We start from the raw sequence: 18,509 nt of genomic DNA, 5'->3' as shown, positions 1-18,509 counted from the left end.
CAGCAGCAGCGTGCTGGGTGTGGGCTTTCTCCCCCGGCGAAGCAGTCCTTTGCTCTGGATCCACAGAAGCAGTGCCAAAGAGCAAGCTATTTGCATGTTCTGTCATTTAAATGTTTAAAAATGCTGCTCCTTTCCAAGTCCTCCCTCTGTCAGTCGCCTTTGCAGTCTGGAAATGAAACTGGCTGGGCTGTGCCCCCGGTGGTGCCGGAGACAAGCCGGTGTGGAAGAACGCCCAGGCCCTGGGGAGAAGATTGCAGCAGAGAGAGAACCTGCTGAGCGAGCAGGCGATCCAGTGTCCCTGGGCTCTGTTCCTGGTTCCCAACACAGGCCTCCACTCACCCCAGGCACCTCCTCTCCCTTCCTCGCTTGGGGAGCAGGAGAGTCGGTGTCAGTCTGGAGGCAGGAGATAAAGGGATGGATTAAGAAACGAGAGAACATCCGATGATGAGAACACATTTATGTGCAGCGCTTTGCACTGCTGTGGGGCTGGAAGGTGGCAGTTAAAGGAGGTTGGGGACCGAACTCTACATTCATTCTGAAGGGTCCTCCAAACTCTACCTACAGGGTTGCCATATAGGTTATAGGATGAAATGTCAAGCAACTCTGAAGGCTGAAAGGGCAGTTGGCACAATTAGGGAGGCAGGGAACAAATAACACAGGTTACAACGGTTCAGGAAAAAGAATGAGGAGACATTTCAGAGACGATTAAAAATAGGCCCCAGTGTTGTAAAGAGAGAAGCAGCAGGAGTTGGCAAGAAATTATAAGTATTAAGAAGAGGGTCCAACGATTATTCTAATGCTTTTGTAAAATGGACCATCACAAAGTTGGTGACAATGGGTCCGTTTGCTAAAGGGAGAGAATTCGAGAAAGGAAGACGAAGAAGAGCTGTTTTGCCACGTGTAATTTAAGATGTCAACCGGAGGCTCGGTGTAATAGATGGAAAGATATACTATTCTTAGTTTGACTCGAAAGGGAAGTTCAGATGTCACAAAGATAGGTTACCGTGGCTCATGTACGTTGTGTGCCAAACGAGTGATCTCAGAAAAATTCTCCTTCCCTCAATTCTTAGGGCCATTTCGGAGCTTCTGGACTACATTTCCCAAGACGCCCCGCGCCAGGCCCCGCTGGGCGCCGCCGGAAAGGTGTCCTGTGAGACTCCGAGCGTAGAACTCCGCCTCTGCCGCTTGGGGGGCGGGGCGACGTCGGACTCTCGGAGCATCCGATGACGCACTTCCTCCCGGCGCTGGGGGCCGAATCGCCGTATGGCGAGTTCGAGTCCCGCCTCCTGACTCTCGCCACTTAATCCCCGAGTCCGGGGCGGGGCGCATTCGCCCAGTAACCTCTCCACAGCAAGGGGCGGTGGCACACGTTGTTGGGCTTCACCATGGAGGACTACCTGCAGGGTTGTCGAGCTGCTCTGCAGGTAACGGACCCCTGGCTGTGATCGTAGGGAACGGAACATGGGGTCTAGGAGGGAGGACGGAGATGTGGGGTCTGAGGAGGGTCTCTGTGGAAGGAACGGGGAATGGTGGGGTGGGGACTGCTTGGGGCCTGAGCAGTGGTCAGTGAGAATCTAGTCTTGGGTGTGGAAATGGTGCCCAGGCTCCCGGTTTTTGACCCCCTGCTTCTAGGGTCCACCCGAGAGCGGGAAGGAGAAATCATGGGTCTGGTCCTGTGTCTGAGCTACTGAACGCGGCCGCCTGGGTCAGTGCCGTCAAAGGGTCCAGGGCTGTGCCGCCGCCAGGGGTGCCCCCGAGATGCTCCTTGTCCCCGTTGAACCCTTCCGTTCTACGGTGACCAGGCCTCCTTGGCCCCCTGGCCTCCAGGTGAACCTGTGCTCATGGCTTTATTGCCTTGGAAGGGCGGGTTCTTGCTGGCACTCCTGACTCGTCCTAGAGGCGAGGTGGTCGTGGGGGGGTTTCTGTTTTTAAGATAAACATACACAATATATCTCTGTGGACCAGCCACCTGCTTGCATCCCTTTGCCTCCAGTTTTCTTCTTCCTTGGCCTGAAGGCACACAGATTACATTAAAAAAAAAAAAAAAAACCGCCTGGGAGATAAGCACCAAGTGTGTTTGGAATCAAAACTATAAGCATGACTTGAATGCTTTGTGGCTTATTTTGGGTACGCTCTGAGCCGGCTGGAATCTCCCAGCCCTGCAGCATTAGGCTGCTCCCCCCAGTTAGCAGCAAAAGCTGGCCAGAGAGAGGCTCCAGGAGGTCACTTGGACCCCTTACTTGAAGCTACACCCCCCCTGTAGAAACCTAGACAGAAGGTTGACTGTTGCTTCCCTTTCTTCAGTATCTTTAGATCTGAAAAGACCCCTGAGCGTTAGATTCTGGTCTTTAACAGAACCTAAAAGTCACCTCATTCCTGGTATAAATGGATGTCCTTACCTGAAGAATAGGAGTGAAGTTTAATTTGAACACCGATTAAACTTGTGAAATACAATTTTGGGGGAAGTTGTTCTAATGCAAATTTGAATCAATTCATTTTGGTTACTTCCAATTTCCATCACTGACCTAGAACCTTTGTGGCTCTGTTCTGAGTGCTGAGCGGTTGTATTCCCATCTCCCCACACTGCTCCCCCTGCAATAACCCATATCCTGTTGGTAAAGAGCCCTTGGAATTGAAACCTCACCAAGTAGCGTTTCATTGCGTGCTTCTATTACTACAGCATCTACTCTCCAGATCATCCCTTCCCCTTCCAGATTATCAGTATATCCTCTACAGCGGCATGAAGCTGGAAATAACTGAATTTTTCTAATGTTACTGGTATCCTGACCTTATCTGCCTGCAGTCATCCCTCAAGGAGCAAGACCTAGATCTTAATTTTTTCCTTGAACTTGGGAAGGTGAGGTTGTGTCTTAGTGCTCTCATCATCACACAGCCTTGCCTGGGCCAGGAGAAATGAGAAAATTAGACTAGAAAAATGAGTGGATGATGAACTAGGGTCAGTTATATCAGGTGGACACCAGTAGCTTGGATTGCTTTTAATTACAGAATTTGTACCTTGTGAATATTTTAAAATACAATATGGATACGAAATGAAAAAGATCTTTTTTCTTCTCCCCATGTAATTCCCCAGAGGCTGCCCTTGTTTCTTACGTAAAGAAAGTATGAGTTAACCCTGGCCCGTGTGGCTCAGTTGGTTGGAGGGTCGCCCGTACACCAAAAGGTGGCAGGTTCAATTCCTGGTCAGGGCACGAACCCAGGTTGCGGGCTCGATCCCAGGTCAAGGAGCATGCAGGAGGCAACCCATCGATGTTTCTCTCCCTCCCTCCCTCTCTCAGAAATCCATAAAAATCTTTAAAAGTAAAAACAAAATATGATTTAGAGACACTTAAACTATAGTTTAACTTTTAGGGAATTGTGAATGCTTACTTTTACGTAATATAGCAGTGGCTGATAACGCAGAGGACTCTCTTGTTGATACCATTTTTTTTAGCATTCGATACCAGAGGGATTTTCTACAGTCTCTGCCACAATGGCAGTCGTGTGCTCCCTGTAGAAGAAATCCCCACTCCTGCCAAGTGGGGAAACATTTCTGCTTCAGGGTGGGGCTGCATTCGAGGTTAGGTGTTCAGCCAGCAGCCTGCGGGGAATCTGTGTTGTCTGTGCTTCTCCGGCATGAGGCAGGAACCGGGAGAGGCTGGCTCTCCTTAGGAATTTATAGTCCTGGCACCAGAACTAGTCCCGTCTTCTCTGCTGGGAGGGCTTCTCTATCTCTGCCTCCTAATCTCCCCCACCCCTAACCTCCCCCCATCCCTCATTGGCTATTTTGTGGAGTAGGCATCAGACCATATTCAGCTTCAGAAGGGGAGTGTTTTGCTTTGCCAGCCCTGGAACCCATCTCTCTCCCCGCACTGAGGCCACAGCCGATGTCAGGATATAACATTTCAGTAGTGGGTTTTTGTGTGTGACTTGTTTTTAAGAAGAAGAAAAAAAGTTTATATTTACTTGTGGCTCTCAGATTGTGTTTCCTCCATTGGCAGCTTAGGTTTCCTCATGCTCTAAGTATAGCCATGTTTGCTCTGAACGCTCCCCCACCGCAGGCAGAAAACGGAGGCTGTCCGGCTGGTGTGACAGCTGCTGGGGCTGGGGGTGAGGATAAGAGTTGCACGTGTTGGTGTTTTTTTTTGTTTTGTTTTTTCTAAATGAGGAGGAGAATGTTGCTTTATAAGTTGGGCTGCCATACACCTGCTCTGCCCAGGACAGTCTTAGTTTATTCTGACGTAATCATTCATTGCAACCCCCTTTCCTCTTAAAAAAAAAAAAAAAAAAAAGTGTCCCGGTTTGAACGACAAAGTATATGGTCACCTAGCTTGTAAGCTGTGTCGGGGGTTTGGGGTATATCCATGAAAAGGTGGTGAGTCCATGTGAGAGCCTCCCGTTGGGGTGTGTGTGTGTGTGTGTGTGTGTTAAAGGAAGAGGAGTGCTCGGCCTGGGTGTCGGAAATGCCTCATGGAGAGAGGGGGTGTGCAGAGGGCCTGACGGACAGGGCGGGGCAGAGGAGGAGATGGAGGAGAGCTCCTCTTTACCGCGACAGACTGGGCACTTAATGTGTTGTCTCATTTAATGCTCATTTCCACTTCATGGAACTGATCACAGGATTCTCTTAATTTTTATTTTATTTTTTAAAAATATATTTTATTGATTTTTTTTTTTTTTGAGAGAGAAAGGGAGAGGGATAGAGAGTTAGAAACATCCATGAGAGAGAAACATCGATCAGCTGCCTCCTGCACACCCCCCACTGGGGATGTGCCCACAACCAAGGTACATGCCCTTGACCGGAATCGAACCCGGGACCCTTCAGTCCAGACACCGATGCTCTATCCACTGAGCCAAACCAGTCAGGGCTATCATCTTAATTTTTAAAATGAAAACAGCGAGGCTTAGGGAGGCCAGGGTCCCACCGCAAGTAAGAAAAGCAGAGCTGAGTGAGATTCAACCCGTCTGTGGTCTTTTCAAATGGCAGCTTGCTATTCCAGGCGGAGCAGAGCAAGTGGTGCAAAGGGCAGAGCTGGGAATGTGCACAGTGGTTTTCAGAGGCTAACAGACCAATCAGGCTGGGGCGAGGGGTGTTGACAGGGGAAAGGAAGCCACCCCCTCCCTTGGCCACTCCTGCTCCGAGATTAGCTACAAGTTCCAGAATATTCCTTTTGTATCAGTTCCTTTGGGGTGCTCTCTGAACTTGGCTGTGTGCAAGGGGTTGGTTATTCGTCTTCCTCTGGAAATCATTTTTCCTCACCTCGGCCATGATGTTGTATGTAGTCCCTGCTTTCTGCTTTGCTGCTTCGCCTTCTCTCCATCCTGAAGCTCTGACTGACCCTGATTCCTCTGCCTTTGTGTGTGTGTGTGTTTTGTTTTGTTTTTTTGTGTTTTTTTTTTTTTTACAGAAAGAAGGGAGAGGGATAGAGAGTTAGAAACAGATGAGAGAGAAACATCGATCAGCTGCCTCCTGCACACCTCCTCCTGGGGATGTGCCTGCAACCAAGGTACATGCCCTTCACCGGAATCGAACCTGGGACCTTTCAGTCTGCAGGCCTACGCTCTACCACTGAGCCAAACCAGTTAGGGCATGATTCCTCTGCCTCTGAAATGAAGCAGCAGAGGGCCTCTCTGCCCAGCAATGGGTGTTCCCTTTGCTCTGCCCCCCCTTTTTTTTTTTTTTTTTAAAGAGAGACATTGATGTGAGAGAGAAACATCTATCGGTTGCCTCCCATCATCCGTGCCCTGAACTGGGACTCGAACCCACAATCTTTTGTTGTTCAAGATGACACTCCCAACTCACTGAGCCTGAGCCGCCCGGCCAGGGCCCCTTGCTCTGCCTTTTCTCTGCTCCTCTTACGTTCTGTTCCAGGGCCAGGGCCATATGGCCGCTTGTGTTTATGTAGTTCCCTCAGAGAACACTGTGCCCCCCTGACCGGCCCAGTGAGCAGTTATCTGGGCCGCCACTTACCTCAAGTGCTTTGTTGTCACTCTGGGCCACTGCCATCTGGGCAGTTCTTGGTGTCCAGGGAACACAGGGGCCCTCTCTGGTGTCAGGAGGAGGGATCACAAGTCAGAAAAGTTCCTCTAGCACTGGGCTAGGATTCTCATATCGTGTTGGGAAAGAGTGTGATATTGAAAAGACTCTGCCATGCTGTTTGGCATGAATGGGCCTTGGCTGCCACGCTGGTGAATTAGGCTTAAATAAATGGGCACAGGAGAGACTCTGAGGCAAACTTTCCCCAGACACCCTGTGCCCAAAATCTTGACAGATGATCCCATGCCTTTTGTACTTCTCACTAGGGTTGGGAATAGGAGGTGGGAAAGAGGGTAGTTTAAAAACAGAAACTTGCCGAAACTGGCTTGGCTCAGTGCATAGAGCGTTGGCCTGTAGACTGAAAGGTCCCAGGTTCGATTCCGGTCAAGGGCATGTACCTTGGTTGCGGGCACAGCCCCAGTGGCACATCTCCCTTCCTCTCTGTGAAAAAGCAATAAAATATATTTTTAAAAAATAAAAATAAAATAAAAACAGGAACTTAGTTACAAGATCAATTTATACCACCAGAAGTTTTCTAAAATGGTCTCTTTCTGGGAGAATGGTGTGGAGGGGTGTGTGTGTGGGGGGGGTGGTGGTGGTGGTGGTAATAGCCAATACAGGGAAGATGACTTGATTGCAGGCACATCCCCGGTGGGGGGTGTGCAAGAGGCAGCTGATCGATGATTCTCTCTTATTGATGTCTCTAACTCTCTATCCCTCTTTCTTTCTCTCTGTGAAAAATCAATAAAATATATTAAAAAAAAAAAAAAAAAAGATCAACCTGCTCACCTCCTCGGTGGGAATCAGAGAGAGGATGTGTGTAAGCCCTACATGCGTGTAAGGCAAATGGAGACGAGTAGATGCTTCTGCTAGTTTCCCATTCTCCTTCCAGGAGTCCCAGCCGCTGCATGTCGTGCTGGGAAATGAAGCCTGTGACTTGGACTCCATGGTGTCCGCTCTCGCCTTGGCTTTTTATCTGGCAAAGGTGAGTACTTAGGAACAGAATCTCTTAGAATGAAAAGATTTGGATTCAAGATTCAGCTCTGCTGCTTAACACCATCTAGTCTTGGGTAAGTTAAATCCCTTAACTTTTCCGAGTCTCGTGTCGCCATCTGTAAAGCCTGAAATAATGTCGGTGTTGGTATGAGGATCCAATGAGTAAATGTATGTTGAAGAATGTGTACACAGGGAGCATTTGAGATCTTGCTTCCTGGCAGTTGTCATCCGTTTGGCTCAAACTCATAAAATTTCAAAAATAGAATGTGTAAACCATAAAATATTCCAACAGTTGATTATTGAGCAACGTGGGTATCCATGATCTAATGAGTATGCCTCAAGTCCATGTCAGCTCTTGAAGACTGATAATCCCTTCTCTGCAGCATCTAGAACTAGCTCTTTTTCATGAGTTTTCTTGTGTGTGTGTTTTTTTAAAATACATTTTTATTGATTTCAGAGGGGAAGGAAGGAGAGATAGAAGTATCCATTATGAGAGAGAATCATGGATTGGCTGCCTCCCACAAGCCTCCCACTGGGAACCCACAACCCAGGCATGTGCCCTTGACCGGAATCAAACCCGGGACCCCCCAGTTTGCAGGCTGATGCTCTATCCACTGAGCCAAACCAGCTAGGGCATGAGTTTTCTTGTTGACCTTCATGTTACTGCTAAATATGAGAAAGGGTAAGGATTGTCCTTTTATTTTTATTGACTTGGTGTTTTGGCTTTGAGAAGGGTAGTAAGTCACCCAAAATCATGTCTTCCTTGGTCCCAGTTGTCTTGTGATTTTTCCTGTCTGTTCCACAACATTGCCATACCTTCTTTCCACTCTCTTCTCCAGACTACTGAGACTGAGGATGTCTTTGTTCCAGTTTTAAATATAAAACGTTCTGAGCTACCTCTACGAGGTGACAGCGTCTTCCTCCTTCAGGAGGTTCACATTCCAGAGTCCCTCTTAATCTTCCGGGATGAGATCGACCTCCACGCGCTGCACCAGGCTGGCCAACTCACCCTAATCCTTGTAGACCACCACGTCTTACCCAGGTATGTGGAAGGACGTTAAGCTGATACTTAATCACGTGCCATGTTGAGCTCTGATGAGTAAGATATAAAGAGAGGAAGAATTTTTGCTCTTGGGAATATCACATGCTAATGGTAATTGATGGGTCCTAGTTAATATAGAAAATATTATCGCTTCTCCAGTTTTGCAAGTAGAAACTTGGAGAATTCAAACTAAAAGATAACTAGAAATTATTTAAATATGCCTTTGGTATTATATTTTAAGATTTCATGGCAGATTTATTATAATAGAAGCTTTTGAATAATGATTCCAACTCTTTTTAATTTTTAAAAAGTTAGCAAAATTATTTCCTACATAAGACAGTATCTTATTAGTGTCTTTAATAAAGGTACACACCTATAATAATTCCATCCCTAACTTAAGACTGCAAAAAACTGCCAACAAAGCCACATAAGTAAGTCTGTCTGGCTCCTGCTAGTATTAAAATGTGTGTTATTTCCTTGAGCACACTGGTTCTAGCAGGACATTGACAGAGGGCAGCCTCAGGGCATCGATCCAGCTGTCCATTCACTCATCAGAAAACTTCTGTGTAGAGGATGCGGGTGAGACAGAGTCCCTGTTTCAAGAGCTTTCAGTCAGGAAGCAGGAACTGGGCAAACTGGTCATTGTAATGGGCTTGATAGTAGGGGATAACCATTAGGAGACAGTAGGTGCAGGAAGGATGGAGAGGTTAAATGTACTAGAAGGGAGTAGAGCGTGTCAGGAAAGGTTTCCTAACAGAGGTAACCCTGTATCTCAGTCTTGAAAGAGAACTAGCTGTTTACTTGGGAAATGGGGAGGTAAGGTCGTGAGGAAAAGCATCCAGGCAGAGAGAGTGATTAATGTAAGCAAAGACAGGCAGGCATGAACTAGCCTGGTGAGTCGGGGGAAATGGAATGTGTTTTGCATGGCTGGAGCATAAAATACGAGTGAGAAATAAGACATGGAAAAAAGGTAAGACTAGAGAGGTAGACAGGCCAGATGATGGAAATCCTGCGAAAGAGATTAGACTTTATTTTAGGGCTATGGGAAACTGTTGTTAATTATATTTATTCAGGGTCCTAACAGAATCAGATTTGCACATTCAGGCAGCATTGTGGAAGACAGCTTAGGAAGGCCTAAGATTGAAAGCAGGTGTGTGGTTAGGAAACTATTGGAATCATCCAGATGAGAGATATTGAGGGTCTAGAATAAGGCAGTAGCAGAGGGGTGGAAAGGAAGGAATAAATAGAAATTGAGATAGAAGCCACAGGATCTGGTGATGTGCATGGAATTTGGATATTAAGGGAATTGAGGGGACAGGAGCGATTTAGATGTTGGGTATCAAGGGTGTCAACTGGAAAGGCAACCTCAGAGGACATCAAATATGTGGATAAGGTATTCGTAGCAGACACTTTGCCAAAATCACGTATACACTATTTAAAGATGACTTCCGTTATCTTTACATTATCTAACATTAAAGGAAAGAATTGGAAGGAGTGAGGCAGAGGTCTAAGCGACCAGAGGTCTAAGTGTTTACCTACGACGTCTGCATTTTCCTTCATGAGTGAAGTGGAGATCGGTTCGAAGCAGCTGGAGTACTCCTGCCTACCTTTGTTTCTCTTTTTCCTACCCCGCCTTTCCCCACACAGAAGTGACGCAGCCCTAGAGGAGGCAGTGGCAGAGGTGCTAGACCATCGGCCCATAGACCAGAAGCACTGCCCTCCCTGCCATGTTTCCGTTGAGCTGGTGGGGTCCTGCACTACCTTGGTGACCGAGAGGATCCTGCAGGGGGCACCAGAGATCTTGGACAGGCAAACTGCAGCCCTTCTGCATGGTGAGGGCGGCTTGGTTGGGGCCTGACTCGGTAGTTCCTCCATTTCTACCCCAGAGAAGAAACAGTTGAAAAGTCTAGATTCTTCCAGCTTGATATACCCTCTCAGAGCCATTCAGCCCACACTGAAGGCTGGGATTCTTTCAGGGGGGCAATTAGGTATTGAAAGGCTGTGGGTTACCTTGTTGGGGAATGCAGAAGGGAAGCAGGGAATAGTAGACCTAGAAGCTGCCTCAGCAGCACCATAAAATGAAAAGAGGTGCCACAGAAGCAGGAGACAATTCCAATATCGTTTCTGCCCATTTGTGACCTTGAGCAAATCTCTTAACCTTCCTTGTTCTCTTTTTCTTTATTTGGAAAAAAAAGAAAGAGAAAAAAGAGAGAGAATTGGCTTAGACTGTCTTTACTGGTCCCTGGCTGGTGTGACTCAGTGGTAGAGCATCGGCCATGGACCAGAGTCTCGGGTTTGATTCCCAGTCAAGGGCATATACCTGGATTGCAGGCTCATTCCCTAGCCTTTTTAGGGTATGTGCTGGAGCAACCAATCAATGTGTCTCTCTCATGTCAATCCTTTGCTCTCGTTCTCTTTTCTGCCTCCATCCCTTCCACTCTCTCTCTTTCTGAAAATTAATGGAGAAAATATTCTCAGGTGAGGATTAACAACAACAAAAAAGATTCTTTACTAGAATTGGGCCTACAGAGGAGAGGTCATCTTTCTCTTACTAGGTCTCACAATCTCCAAGAATTGTGACGCTCGGTCTTTCTTTCTACTGTTTCCCCATTTCCCTGCCTGCATTTTAGTTTGGATTTGAGAGGTCTTACTCGGGCATAACCCTGAGTTTGCATACAGTCCCCTCTGTATTGCGACCATTTGGTTGGAGGGTTAGGTGTGTTTCCATAGTCATACATGGAGGGCCACAAGATTTGAGTTCTGTCATCTTCCTTTCCCACAGCAACAATCATCCTGGACTGTGTCAACATGGACCTTAAAATTGGAAGAGCAACCCCAAAGGACCACAAATATGTGGAGAAGCTGGAGGCCCTCTTTACAGACCTGCCCAAGAGAAATGACATCTTCGATTCTCTGCAAAAGGCGAAGTTTGATGTGTCGGGTATGAGTGTTAAACTGACTTCTCTCCCTCCTATGTGAGAAAACATCATCACAACAGTGTCAGAGCATGGGTTATGGTTTGAGCTTTGGAGATAAGTGAGGTAGCATGTGAGTCTGATCGGGAACTAATTAGTCATTTACTGGATTGTTCTGACTGGGCTATCGGGGAAGATAGGAAGAATATACTAAAGTCTCAGAGGTTTTCATTCTAATCAGAGAATATAGACTTATAAATAAAATATACTAAGTTGTCAGTGTGAGATCTAGATAATGGGTTAGGGAAGCAGAAGAAACAGGGTGAATATACCAAGGACAAAGGAAGAGAACAAAAATCTTACATAATTTTCCACCCAGCTACCTCCCGATAAAAAAGTAAATAAATCGCCCTGGCCAGTTTGGCTCAGTGGACAGAGTGTCAACCTGGGAAGGTTCCCGGGTTCAATTCCAGTCAAGGGCACATGCCCAGGTTGTGGGCTCGGTCTCCAGTAGGGGGCGTGCAGGAGCCAGCCAATCAGTGGTTCTCTCTCATCATCCTATATAATAAAAGCGTCGGCTTGGGGACTGAAGGGTCCCAGGTTCAATTCCGGTCAAGGGCATGTACCTTGGTTGCGGGCATATCCCCTGTAGGGGGTGTGCAAGAGGCAGCTGATCGATGACTCTCTCATCGATGTTTCTATCTCTCTCCCTACCTCTGTACAAAATCAATAAAATATATATATTTTTAAAACCTAATATGCAAATCAGCAGAATAACCAGGCACTATAATGGGCCCTGACCACCAGGGGGCAGATGCTCAATGCAGAAGCTGCCCGCAGGTCCCAAAGGAGGGTGCCAGTGGGGGCCCTCTATCGCCCTGCCAGTCACCCCACAGATGGTCCCTGATCGCCAGCCAGGCCTAAGGACCCTCCCTGTTCACAAATTTCATGCTCCAGGCCTCTAGTTGAAAATAAAGTACTACATGTACCTTTCTCTCCATGTCCCTTGCTCTAAAGGTAACTTGTGACGCAGTAATTGAAGCTAATTTTTTTCATATAATTACATTTTCAGTTAGCCCTTTTAATTGCCCAAAAGAAAGGCTGTGTTTTTCCTCTCCCATGACCTACCTCGGTGTCTTCCTCTTCCTAGTCTTGGGACCCTGGGCTCTCATTTGTTTATTTTATTTTTTTAAGAGAAATGGAAGCTTTTTATTTTATTTTTAATTTTTTAATTTTTTAAAATAATATATTTTATTGATTTTTTACAGAGAGGAAGGGAGATAGCAAGTTAGAAACATTGATGAGAGAGAGTTATCGATCCCAGTAGTGGGTGTACTGGGGATATGCCCAAACCCGGGACCCTTCAGTCCGCAGGCTGACGTTCTATCCACTGAGCCAAACTGGTTTCGGCTGGGCTCTCATTTTTGACTCCTATTCTCACACCTACTTTCTAGGCCTGACCACTGAGCAGATGCTGAGAAAGGACCAGAAGACCATTTTCAGACAAGGCATCAAGGTGGCCATTAGTGCAATATATATGGATCTGGAGGTAAGAGCAAGATGTAGGAGTAGGTGGGAAAAGAAAACCTTCAGTTATGTGGATAACCTTGCCCCTCACTTCTGACTCTCCTCCACTTACCTTGTATCTATCCATGTCTCTCCAGCTCTGGTAACTCCCACAGTTCATTGTCTCTCACTGTTCTACTGTACTCGCCCCCACAGTTTACCAGCCTCCACTTATGTCCCCCTACAAACCATTCTCTCCACAGCGGCCGGAGAGATGCCCCTAATAGGTAACTTAGATCCTATCACCCCCTTCCTTTACTGGCTTTTCATTGCACTGCTAATAAAATGCAAAGACCTCACTATGGTGTATAGGGCCCACCTTGGTTTGGCCCCGACTTTCTCTCTGATCTCACGCCAGCCCTGCTTCCCGCTCCCACCCCCCTCGCCTCCACGGCAAACCAGCACGGCAGCCATACTGGTTTTCTTTCTGTTCCTTGGAATCATTAAGTTCATTCCCAACTCAGAGCCTTTGTACTTGCTTTTCCCTTTGCATAGCTGGCTCCTTCATGTCCTCCAGGTCTTAGCTCAGGAATCTCTTTTAAGAGGTTTTTCCAGCCTGGCCGGCATGGCTCAGTGGTTGAGCATCAACCTCTGAACCAGAAAGTCACAGTTTGATTCCTTATCACAGCGTTTTTCAACCGCTGTTCCGCAGCACACTAGTGTGCCGCGAGATGTTGCCTGGTGTGCCGTAGGTGCAGGCAAGACAAGAATTTTATAATTTTTCACTATTTTGTTTACTTAATATTTCATAATAAAGTAATTATAAAATACTTTCTTTGTGTTTATTTGATTCCTATTCAAGAGAATTACTTTATATATAGTCAATATAGGCACAGAGTTAAATTTTTTAACATTTTCTAATGGTGGTGTGCCTCGTGATTTTTTTCATGAAACAAGTGTGCCTTTGCCCAAAAAAAGGTTGAAAAACACTGCCTTATCAGGACACATGCCCGGGTTGCAGGCTGAATCCCCAGTAGGGGGCATGCAGGAGGCAGCTGATCAATGATTCTCTCTCATTGACGTTTCTATCTCTCTCCCCCTCTTCCTTTCTCAAATCAATAAAAAATACTTCTTTTTTTAGTGTTTTCCTGACCATCTTAACTGAAATAATATCCTTCCTGTTCAAAAATCTCTAATCGTTATCTTCTGTTTTCTTCACAGCACTCAACACACTGAAATAATCATAGTTCATGGTTTCCTTGTTTTATCGTCTATATTCCTCTGTTCGTTTATCAGCCCAGCCAGAGCAAGGGCCCTATTTCTTTTTTTCTTTTTTTAATATATTTTATTGATTTTTTACAGAGAGGAAGAGAGAGGAATAGAGAGTTAGAAACATCGATGAGAGAGAATCATAGATCAGCTGCCTCTTGCACACCCCCTACTGGGGATGTGAAGGGCCCTATTTCTTTTGTTTCTGCTATACCTGCAGCAGCTTTGACAGGGCCTGGCACAAAGTGGGTGCTCAGTAAATTTTGTTGAATGGGTAAATGAATGTAACTATGATAACGGTATTTTAATTCCTGGTTCCATATTATATTGGTTTAAGTCACTTGACAGCCTGATCTGAACCCATACTCACATAGTCTGCACAGCTTTCTACCAAATGCTATATAAAAATACTAAATAATCAAAACAAAACAGCATGACCTCTTCCCTTATGTCTCATCATCTAGTTTGGGAAACAAACAAAAGAATGCAAAAGGCTTCCCAAGGACCATAATCACAGTACAAATAGACACGTTAGAAATGCCAAGGATCGGAAACACCGTCATTTTTCAATTCGTAAAACAGTCATGCTTGGTAGATATTTTACCCTCATTTTATAGATGAGGAAACTTAAGTCCTGGGAGGTTAATATAATTCCTTAATCATTAGCTAATAAGTAATAGAGCTGATTTTCAGATCAGTTCTGTCTGAGCCCAAAACCTGTATTCTCCCCATTGTACATACTGCCTCCGAGCACATAGACAGCAGAGTACACACCAGGTACCTTACGGAGGACAAGCCCCAGGTTCACACGGGAAGAAACTCTTTGTAAGCATTTTTGTTGGTGGCAACAAGGGGTTCCAGCCCTCCCCCCTGCCCATCTCTTCTCTTCCAGGCCTTCCTGCAGAGGCCCGGCCTCGCGGCAGACCTCCATGCTTTCTGCCAGGCTCACAGCTATGATGCCCTGGTCGCCATGGCCATCTTGTTCAACGCGCACAACGAGCCCGTGCGGCAGCTGGCCGTCTTCTGTCCCCACGCAGCGCTCCGGATGACAGTGAGTCTGCCTCCTCCCCGCCCGAGGCTCCGCGGAGCTCTGCCCACAGGCTGCGCTGTGAAGGCCGCTCCTGGGTTCAGGCGTTTACACGCAGGTCCCCTAACCTGCTTCCAGAATCTCCCCTCCCACTTTTCCCATTCTGTGTCTAAGTGAATACCCTTCTTAATCATATTGTTGTTGAGAAAGAGAGATTCCAAAAACAGAGATGGAGTTCCTACTTAGAAGAGATCTGAAAACCGGGTTAAAAGTAAATGTAATGAGCCTGCAGTTCAACTCGATTCTTTGTTTAATCACGAACTCCTCACCCCTGAACATCAGTTCCTTTCTCCTGACCCGATTGTCCTGAAAGGTGGAAACAAAAGAGGAACTTTCTCTGCTACTTACCCTGCGGGGAGTGGTCACTGTAGCGCTGACTGTGGAGAAGGTCCGGGAGCAGGTTTGCTTTCTTGCCTGGTCTTCCATGTGGCCCCCTTTCCCAGCTCCTCCCCTTTCCTTTCCTCTTCTGGTTACTCATTAGCCCAGGGAATTTGAAAGTGGACCTCAGGCAGTCCAGGGCCTCTTTGGGTTGCTTGGGCTGGATGAGGACTGCTGAAGACCGGTCCGAGTGCAGCCGGATGATCCTTTGAGCCTGTAAGAGGCTGGTCCGCCCTTTCCCACACCTCTCTCTGCCTTTGTCTTCTCCTCGAGGAACAAGTGTGACTTCACTCAGTGGAGGGAGTTTGCGGAAAGACTACAGTGTTTAAAGCCCCAGATTTGCCATTTACTTTCTCTTTGAGCCAAAGCAAGTCAGTTGACTTCCGAGCCTGTAAAGAGCATAATATTACCTCCTAATTAGTCTGATGTGATCATTAAACATAACATATGAGCAGTACATTGCTGGGCACAGAGTAAACACTTGGGGAAAGGTGGCTCCTTTATGACTAATCATGTCATAAAGGGAAAGGTACTTTGGCCAGAAGAAGTGCCTCTCCCCACCTTCCTGTATCTCTCCCCTTCTCCCAGCCACAGCCCCTGGTGCTGCTCCCTGGAGCTGTGCTGGCACTGTCACGGCCGGGCTGCCTGGTGTGGGGAACGGGGCCTCTTCTCACCGTCAGCCCCGCCGTTTCCTCTCTCCCTCCTGTTTTAGGAACACGGTGATTCCGAACACCAGTTTTGGTGGCAGACCTAGGTTTTAGTGTCAGCTTTGCTTCATTCAAACTATGATGTTAGGAAGTCACTGAATCTGTCTACACCTTGGTTTCCTTATCTGTGAATGAGGATAATAGTAATACCAATCTTATAAAGCAATTGTGAGGATTAAATGAGGTTGTACAGTATTGACAAATGGCCAAATTTGGCACTATGCCTGGCATACCTCCCACCCTCACTTTGATCTACTCATTTTTTCTGCCTCAGTCCTTCCCCATACCTCAGTTGCAGTGCAGGCTCGATCCCCAACTCAATCAGGGCATGTGCAGGAGGCAGCCAATCAATGTGTCTCTCTCACATCAATGTTTCTCTCTCCCACTCCCTTGCACTCTCTAAAAATTAATGGGGGGAGGGTGGAAATCCTTGGGTGAGGATTAATTAAAAAATAAATAAAATACTATGTATATTAACTGATATGCCTTTTGTTGCAAGCAATACAGCTTAACTCTGAGTGATTAAAAAAAAAAACACACAAAAAAACACTTCTCCTCTGTAAGAGAAGCTCCCAACTTAGAAGCCTCAGCAATCTGCCTCCACAGTTTGCTTCACCACCTGGAATACCATTTCCCCATCTTGTCGCCTCTTTAGATCTGTGGAGTCCTGGAACGGTCCCACTCTCCGGCCCTGAAGCTGACCCCTGCCCCAAGCCCTCACCCTAACCTCCAAGCCTATCTTCAAGGCAACACCCAGGTCTCTCGAAAGAAACTCCTGCCTCTGCTCCAGGAAGCTCTGTCAGCATATTTTGACTCCATGACAATCCCTTCAGGGCGCCCTGAGACTGCCAGGGAGCAGGTGGACAAGGAGTCGGACAGGGCAGGCACCTCCCTGATCCCTGGACTGAGTCAAGATGAGGAGGAGCCTCCACTGCCTCCCACACCCATGAACAGCTTGGTGGACGAGTGCCCCCTGGATCAGGGACTGCCCAAACTCTCGGCCGAGGCCATCTTTGAGAAGTGCAGTCAGATCTCGCTGTCACAATCCACCGCGGCCTTCCTGTCCAAGAAGTGACTGTTGGGACGGGAGGGGGCGGAGGGAGGGGTTGCTTGAACCACCTCGAATGCATGTTTTGAGAGGCTTCAGAAATTCTGTCTTCATTGCTCCAGGGTCAGGTGCACTTGTCCTGTTCTCATAACTGGGAGGAGAAAGAAGTAAAAGAAAGCAGCTGCTTTAGGAATGGCTTTCTACCTTTCCCCCAATCTCTCCCAATCAGATTCTGTTATTTAATTTAATTCTTTAGATCTGCACTGACTCCCCAGGGGTACAACGTAACTCCTATGCTGTTCCAGCTGAGGGGCACAGAAAGAATGTGCGCCCCAACAGTGCCCTCGGCGAGGCTCCTTAACAGAACCAGTATCTCTCATGGAACCAAACATTCATTGTCTCCATGTTTGCATTTGTTCTCTCGTTGATTCAAGTATTGATGGATGCCTACTCTAAGCTAGGCAGAAGATAGAGTGCTTCAGAGACTCTTATTCCAGTTTTCAGCCGTTAGATCTCCAGCTTCATGACTCATGTCTGCCCCCAGTTAGGCAATGGTGTTTGATTCCGAGGCGGCTAAATTTTCTTCCTGAACTTATTGTGACTCCTTTAGGGTTGTTTGGGAGCAGGGTAGAGGCCATTCTGTTCTGCCCCGATCATGTGGCCTGGCTCTCAGTTTCTTTGGATCCTTTGTCCCAAAGCCACAGGGGGCCTGAAGGAACTCAGAAGACCCCTGAGCGTTCAGGCGACTCTCAGAAAGGCCTCGTGGCCACTCCTCCCAAAGGATAGCAGAATGGCCATGAGAGCTCAGCTCTGTCCCCAGCCTTAGCGGGTCTGTCAATCTCTTGTCCACGTCATTCTCTTGCTCTTATTACAAGGAAACAGGGAGTCCTGACATGGACCGCCACCAACTGTGTGTCTTTTGGTAAGACACTTCATCTCCAGGTCTCATGTTCCCCATCTATAAAACCAAGGATCTAGACTAGAGGTTCTGTTTTCCCTGGGAGTGCTCAGGGTCACTGGGTTGTCTGTATTTATATGTGATTGTACCAAGGGACTCGGCCTTGTGTAGCATGCGCAGGGGTCTGATTCTTGCCATAGTGATCCAACAGAGAGCCCCTCCCTCCCCCCGCCCTCTAACTGACTCGTTCTGCATGTGTAGTCCCCTTTTCTCTTCACACCTACCTGTTCGCCCTTGTCCTACCCCAAAGCTCTGTTCCATGTAAGTTGCCAACAGTTTCACTGAGTAGTGAGGTATGTGATGGTTTTGGCATGACGTCTTCATGTGAAGGGGACAACAGTGTGACTTCCCTTTGAGGGACAATGTGTGTAGCCGTTGAAAGATAAAAATAGTGGTGTGATTACTGAACCAAAGGAATTTATGTTTTGTAACTTGGGTACTTTATTTTGCATTTTGTTAAAGTATTAAATAATTTTTTTTTCCTGGTTGGGGTCTTCGTGTCTTTCTTTTTTATTTTTATTTTTTATTTTTATATATATTTTATTGATTTTGTACAGAGAGGAAGGGAGAGA

At 46.9% G+C, this 18,509-nt stretch overlaps 1 protein-coding gene across 2 annotated transcripts; it reads left to right on the top strand.

Moving 5' to 3' along the window:
• The first annotated feature begins 302 nt into the window (after nt 1–302).
• Nucleotides 303–18,423, top strand: PRUNE1 (prune exopolyphosphatase 1). 2 transcript variants are annotated; one of them, XM_036453194.2, is made up of 10 exons: nt 303–1,423; nt 5,303–5,335; nt 5,586–5,619; nt 6,924–7,016; nt 7,867–8,069; nt 9,717–9,901; nt 10,852–11,010; nt 12,439–12,533; nt 14,652–14,810; nt 16,587–18,423. In XM_036453194.2, exons 1-10 carry the CDS (start codon nt 1,386–1,388, stop codon nt 17,004–17,006), a joined length of 1,419 nt encoding a protein of 472 aa, XP_036309087.2. In that variant the 5' UTR covers nt 303–1,385; the 3' UTR covers nt 17,007–18,423. The 2 variants fall into 2 exon arrangements, with proteins under 2 accessions (XP_036309087.2, XP_036309089.1); XM_036453196.2 differs by lacking the exons at nt 5,303–5,335; nt 5,586–5,619 and having other exon boundaries at nt 303–1,424.
• Nucleotides 18,424–18,509: the final 86 nt, after the last annotated feature.

Source organism: Pipistrellus kuhlii, unplaced genomic scaffold, assembly GCF_014108245.1.
Source record: "Pipistrellus kuhlii isolate mPipKuh1 unplaced genomic scaffold, mPipKuh1.p scaffold_m20_p_24, whole genome shotgun sequence".
In the NCBI taxonomy this organism is placed as follows: domain Eukaryota; kingdom Metazoa; phylum Chordata; class Mammalia; order Chiroptera; family Vespertilionidae; genus Pipistrellus; species Pipistrellus kuhlii.
This window is presented reverse-complemented; position numbering and strand designations above follow the sequence as displayed.